The 7,438-nt window shown below is 35.0% G+C and overlaps 1 protein-coding gene across 1 annotated transcript in view; it reads left to right on the forward strand.

Annotated features, from left to right (window-relative positions):
• LOC124878294 (cytochrome P450 1A1) overlaps positions 1-4,456 on the forward strand; it is a 28,148-nt gene extending 23,692 nt beyond the window's left edge. Inside the window, exon 8 of the mRNA XM_047382172.1 lies at positions 4,330-4,456. Within this exon, the coding sequence (XP_047238128.1) occupies positions 4,330-4,441 (112 nt within the window). The 3' untranslated portion in view covers positions 4,442-4,456. The remainder of the gene's footprint in view (positions 1-4,329) is intronic.
• Positions 4,457-7,438: the final 2,982 nt, after the last annotated feature.

The following is a 7,438-nucleotide window of genomic DNA, read 5'->3' on the forward strand; positions in this document are numbered from 1 at the left end:
TTTGCAATATGACCAAATTGCTTCAAGGCAGCAGCATTAAGGCAACCATGTGAGTTTGAGTAAGAAGAAAACCCAGCATTTCTGACAGTAGCTTCATTGTGTTTATCCATGTGCTTACACTGAACAACTGCACACAGATGCCATGATGTTTGCTTGACATTTACCATTTAGTACTTTAGTAGATAAGATCACAGTTTTGGTTTTCAGTTTGCTTCGATATTACAATCATACACATCAATATATTTATTAGGATTTCATTTCATAGACTAACACAAAGTAGTGCATAATTGTGAAGTAAATTCATTTTCATTTTTACAAATAAAAATCTGTAGTAGTGCAAATTTTTATTCAGGCCCTCTGAGTTAACACTTTTACCACCTTTAGCTGCAGTTACAGCTGCATGTCTTTTAAGGTATCTCTCTTTCAGGTTTTCACATTTAGATTCTGAAATTTATACCAATCCTTCTTTGCAAAATAGCCCAAGCCATGTCTTGGCTAGTTTGCCATTGTACCATACTTCTTCCATCTTCGGATGATGTGCTCTGTGAGATGTTCAAACTTGGAATATAGTTTTATTGTCTAACCCTGCTTTAAGCAACTCTATAACTTCTCTGCTGTGTTTAAGTGCAGTATGTTCACTAATATTCTCAAATAAATCTCTACCATTGCTATTAAGACGACTTTTGAAGGCAGCTGATTTGATTTAGGGGCATTAGAGTAAACGGAGCTTAAAACATAGGCAGGCTTTCAGATTTTTTTTTTTTTTTTGATTTCTGAAAGACATCTCAAGTTTAAAAAAAACTATAATTTTTCTCCTTCATAATGATGTAATACTTTGTGTTGATCCATCCCATAAACCCCACTGAACATCGGGGTTGTCATATGAAAAAATGTGAAGTATTTTGTGTAAGACCCTGTACTTGTTTTGTGCCGTTTTCCTGAGCTGATTAGTATTTTACCTGAGTGACACAGAGCTCAGCTGACTCAAAGGGGATGTAAATCTTGAGTTCCTGTGAGCTTCCAGCTTCTCTGACATCACCGCTAACTCCAAGCTGAAGTTCTGATGAGCCTGCATAAAAATATATATGTATGATTATTGCTTACTACAGAGAAGGCCCTCAGAATGATAGTTACTCTCAAAATAACCTTCCCTGAACTTCATATCTACATCATACCATAATCCACAGCCCTTTATAATCTACCCCTCATCTATCATATCTGTGAGCTGTTTCAGTGAAGCGATACTTTCTTTGAGCCAGTTTGTACCTCACATTTTACAATGTTCTGCTTTACTCTGCTTTAACTTAGAGACGGTCAAAATCTAGTGGGTTTAATTGTTAAAGAATGAACATGAGCTGTTTAGCATGCACCTTTTTTCTTTTTAACCTCCAAAATAGCTAAAAATAGTCTGAGGTGCTTGTCTAAGATGTGATGTGAGTAGTTCACACAACAAAATGTAACAAGATGGAATTTTAGGCCTATAAAGGTAAAATAATAATTTGTATCTCTTAAAACTTCTGTTGTTATTGTTTGAAGAGAAAAACAAGTTTTAAATGTTGGTTTAAATGATAATGACTATATTTTGAAAATAAATCTGAATAGTGCCCCCAACCTCGCGATAGACCTCATCATATTGACATAATTTGTTTTATACAATACCTCTGTTGACCTCTTGTCCATTGTGTTTCCTCCAGCCTGGACCAATCCAGCGTCTAAATGCAGCCCACCTTTTTGTCCATTGATTTTTGTGATGATACGTTTCTTGTACAGGAAAGTTGGAGGGTCCTTGTAACCAAAACAAAGAGTTGAGGGAAAGAAAGAGAAAGACAAGGCAAGGGAATTTATTTGCACATAATGCATGGAATTTTTACATTACCTCATGAAAGTATGAAAATATGTATGTAAAATCTGGTTCACACATTTATATGAGTTTGTTAAAGTAATTTTAGAGTTTTCTTTGTCTCAATTAAATTTTTTTTTTTAATATATAATCATTGAAAGGGAATTATTAGACCTTTACATGCAGAAAAATAATACAGAAAACAGAAGAAAATCAAATTCTTCAGAACATAGCAAACGTCTGGTGAGATTCATGTACTTATTAATATAGCTATTAATTATGTTGTGTTTGGGTGCTTTTTACACAAAAAGTTGCAGAATAACATTTTACCTGTTCGATGATCAAAAAATGTCCTTTGCTCAACCTTAAAATACTTTTGGCTATCTGCAGGAAATGTTCTATACCTATCTCTAAATCTGTCAGTTTGTTACTTTAAATATTAAGCCTTCACCAGACACTATCAGGCTTTTGGGACATATAAGCAGAATGTTTTATTTCACACGCAGTCTACATGTTTAGGTTTCTGTTATATTAATCAGAAATAGGTAAATAAAATATTGAAAATGTCCTCAAGAGACTGGAAGTTGATTATTTCATTTAAAGAAATCCAGGATACTTAATAGGCAACATGGTGTGTGGAACATTTTATACAAAATAGATACCAGCAGATCAGCCTATCACCCCAAATATAAAACAGAGGACATATGTCCGCTACTTTTGGAGTTGCCTGTGCATTTAGGGTGCAGTCGTGCAAAAGTCTTTATCCACCTACCCCTTTTTCACATTTTGTAACATTATGATTATTACTTGTAACTACAAACTTCAGCATATTTTGTTGGGATTTTATGTGACAGACCAACACAGAGTGGTGCATAAATGTAAAGTGCAAAATATTTTAAAAATACAAAAATTTAAAACATTACAACTACAATGTAAATTTTGTATTTCTTCTGATGCCACAAAATAACGTCATTTCAACAAATTGTCTTCAGTAGTCACCTAATTCATAAATAGAGTTCACCTGTGTGAAGAAAATCCATATGTTCTGTGAAGGCCTCTTGTTTAGAGAACATTAGTGAACAAACAGCATGAAGATCCAAGAACACAGCAGACAGGTCAATTGTAAATTTGTGGAGAGGTCTAAAGTAGGATGAGGTTGTAAAAACAGTATTCCTGGTTTTGAACACAGAGCAATGTTCAATCCATTAAATAAAATAAAAAAAATGAGTTTGCTGCAACTGCAAAACCTACCAAAAGGTGTCTATGCAACAAAACAGACAGGCAGTGCAAGGAGAACAACGGTCAGAAAAGGGTGGAAGAGTCTTTCCACAGAAAAACTACATGTTGTGTGCACCGATAATCTTAGCTTTATGGAAAAATGACAACAAGAAGTCCATTATTAAAAGAAAGCCATAGGAAGATCTGTTTGTGGCTTGCCAAGAATCACGTTGGGAATATAGCATGGAAAAAAAGGTGCTCAGGTTGAGACCAAAACCGAACCCTTTGGGCCACATGCAAGACTATCACTGCACATCAACATAAACACACCATCCTCATGGTGAAAGAGGAAGCTGGCAGAATCATGCTGTGGTTCACCTTCAGCAGGAAAGAACCCCTAAAACTACAGCCAGATATACAGATATAATTTATATTTTTCTATTTACACATTAGAATTGGCCAGTCAAAGTTCAAACCTAAATCCCATGGAGAATCTATGGCAAGACTTCAACATTAATGTTCATAGAAACTCTCTATCAAATTAAACTGAGCTTAAAATATGTTGCCAAGAAGAACATGAAAATATTTCCATCTCTGGATGGGCAAAGCTGTTAGAAACATACCTGAAAAGACTTGTAGCTGTAATAGTAGCCGAAAGTGGTTCACAAAGTAGTCAGGCAGGGAAAATTGTGCATCATTTTTCTTTCACTACATGATGAAATGATACTCTGTGTCCGTTGTCACATTAAATTACATTAAAGTATACTAAGTTGTCTGGCTATAACATAAGAAAATTCTAAAGATTTAAGGGAGTAATAATAATTAACAGCATTATTTTATTTATTACCTTTTTTTTCTTATTAGTGTCTGTGTGATTACTATTTGTCATAATAGTAGTATATTATTCTACTTAATCACTTTCATACTATGCTTTCTCAGGTTTGGTATGATATTATTATTTGAATAATAAACTGAACTTGACTGCATGGTTTAATAATGAGGATCAAGTTGGAATGTGTGTAATGAATCTTCTGTCTATATGACTGCATAGGATTGACTGTATATTTCTATATATAAACTGGATCGGGTTTTTATTAAAATGCCTTGAGACTTGAGAATCACCAGTTCATTGGTTGTTAATCATTAGTTCATAAACCAGCTGAACTGAACTGTACTGAACTGATTGCATGTTGCACTAGATTGTGTTACAATATGTAGTTGTGAAAATATTATTAACAATTAACCTGCTTTTTTTTTTTTCTCACTAAAAGACATATTCAGTTGAGACTGAGAAAACGTGGATGTGTAGCAACCCTCACCACCTTGCAGCTCGCCTTTCAGTCACATGACCAAGACCATAATTATAACCCTTTACAGATGTAAGCTGATCTTTTATGTGTTTATTCTCTTAGTGTTGTGAATTTCCACTCAATCCTTTATGACTTTTTTACTTTTTAGAGAAGAAGTAATTCAAGATAAAGATATTCAGTTGTTCAGTGGCCACCGAAAAGCAAATCTCTACTCTATTAATCTCATTGATTTATGAGACATGTATAGTTGTTTTTTTAATCCAGTCTGAGCACAAGAATGAACACATAAATTTCAAGAACAGCAAATTTTATTTAAAATCCATTGTACAATTTCATTATGATCTGACTGGATGTGTGTAATTAAAAGGTGATTTACATCTTTTGTAATGATACAAAAAACAAAAACAATGTTAGTGTTAATTTTCAGATTAACAAAGAGGTTAGTCCCTGTTTCTTGTATCTAAAACACTGAGTGATTTAATCAAACTGAATAGTTTGAATCTTGCATCACTCTCTGTCTCTCACATTCCCATCCCATTCCCCCTGGTTTCTGGGACAGGAATCTAGGCGTGTCGTCATGCTGTTACTCTCTTCTCAGAAACACCTTTCAGTGAAAAAACAAAAATCATGTCAGGAATGTGCGAGAACGTTCCTATCACGTGGAAATGTATCTGCTGCTGTAGAGTCAGACCAGACAGAAGGTGAACCCAAAGACTCAAACCAGAGTTGAATAAGACCACAATTCTCACCTGGTAGGGTGTTCCCATACTGCTGAAACTGCGAGTTGTGAAATGTTGGACTTGGCCTTTCCTCCTTTAACTCAGGCACACTGCCCGGTAGGTTTCCCAGTTCCTGCTCCGTTACTGCGACATGAGCTGTCTTGGAGAGCGTCACAGGCTCTTTAGTCGACCCGATAGTTGTTTCCCAGGCAACTGAGACAGAAAACAGCATTCAGATGATCCAAATGGATACTGCACGGAGGTTATGTGAACATAAATGTTCACAGGTCTGCATTGGGCAGACCTGTAAACATTTGAAGCAGAAAACGACAAGTACCAGTAGAACTCTTGCAACTCTATGTTCAAAACTCTTTTTAAAATTTGTTTCAGTGTTTTGGTTTTAACACGCATCTTTCTCTAAGCCATACTTATTATCTCTAATTGTAAACAGCCTTTGGACACAGGTTGAAAGTGCGTGGTTGGTACCCTTAAACATTATCTGAGCAACATGAATGTCTGCTAATCACGAAGACTTCACACTATTTGTATTAAGAAGTAAGTTGTAAGTAGTAGCACAATAGTCAGTTAGGTTTCTGGGTTTATAATATGAAATTAGGATCTGTGAATGTCTTATATCTGTCCTCAGTCTTGAAGACAGCATGTAATACATGAAACTAAAAGAAATTGATAACGTGAATTATGAGCTTATGTTATTACTTTTTTTGACTTTATGAAATAATGCAATAGACTCGCAATTTAATTTCAATGTGATTCAAAGCAAAATTTGTAATTAATTACGACTCCTCCAATTTACACTTTCAATTTCTACATTTTTGTGGTAATTTCTTATGTGTGTGCTAAATCCATAAGTATCAAATATTATGTATACTATATATTTTGTTTTAAATAAATTCATTGACCAGACAATTAAGTGTGACAACAAGAAATGTTTTTAAATAATTAGGCTGTCATTCAAGCTCCTGGTGGGCTGGTACGTACACCTTAAAGAGTGGCAGCCTTTGTCTAGTCAGTTTACCTTAATCATTCTAGATTTAATTCTGGTCCTTTAAATGTTGGTCAAAATAAAATCTCATTAATCTGATATACTGTATTTCCTTTTTGCCACTGGGTTACTGTTACTTGCATATCATCTCCAAAGATGATATATGAGTAACAGGTTCATTCAGAACATAAAGGAAATACAGTACAGTTCCCAAGTATTCAGACCACCAAAACCTTTTTTTTTTAAACATTTTGTCACATTAATTCCCCAGAGTGTTTTTTTATGTGGTGGACCAAAATAAAGTAGCTCATATAGTAGCTTGAAGCGTAGGAAAAAGGATGCAATGTTTTCCAACTGTTTTGCAAATAAAAGTGGCGGTCGTTTGTAATCAGCCTCCCTGAGTCGATACTTTGTGCAACTGTCTTAGGCTCCAATTATCCCTGCAAGTCTTTTGGATATGTCTTTAGCAGCTTTTACATATGGAGATGTAAATCTCTGCCCATGATACTTTGCAAAATGGGGAAGATCTGTGAACACCAATTGTCAGGTCTTGTGCATGGACTGGGTCATTCTAATACATGAAATGGTTTAACCTGATTCATTCCATTGTAGCTCTGATTGCACGTTTAGAGTTGTTGTCCTGCTGAAAGGTGAACCTCCACCCAGCCTGAAGTTTAATAGGTTTTCTGCTTCATCTATCTCCCCATCTTCTCCTAACAGTTTCCCTGATTAAGAAATCGTGCCCCGTAGCATGATGCTGCCACCACTATGTTTCCCAATGGGGATGATGTGTTCACTGATGTGGAAAATTAAATTGCAGATTGAATTACATACAAAATAATTGTTTACTAAATAGGTAACTTCTGAAGGAAGCTGGTTACAGTGAGGTTTTTTTTTTTTGCATCAGAGTAGAGGCAGCTGGTTACTAATGCGCACCACACATTTTTGTTCCACTAAACTAGAATGCAATAGTATTTTCTGAGCCAATAAATCACAAATAAATTCTAATAAAACATATGGAAGTGTTGTTGTAATATGACAAAATGCAGTAAATGTCCAAGGGTATAGATACTTTTCTAACCCAATATACATATACAGAAGTATTTCAAATACTCTGGAGGGGGCTGATTGAGACTCGCAGGTGTTATTCTGGTGCACAGATTTCATTCATAATATCACAAAAACAAGTGAATTCTGTTAAAGGGAGCAACTGAACGGTACTATCAGTGGAAAGGAACCTATGCTAATAACCTGTTTTTACTTGGTAATACCAACACATGTGTGATTTAAACAAGTATAGTTATTTAGATGAATTCATGCAGCCATCCTTAGATCTTACATAAAATGC

This window comes from Girardinichthys multiradiatus, chromosome 12 (assembly GCF_021462225.1).
Source record: "Girardinichthys multiradiatus isolate DD_20200921_A chromosome 12, DD_fGirMul_XY1, whole genome shotgun sequence".
NCBI classification, from domain to species: domain Eukaryota; kingdom Metazoa; phylum Chordata; class Actinopteri; order Cyprinodontiformes; family Goodeidae; genus Girardinichthys; species Girardinichthys multiradiatus.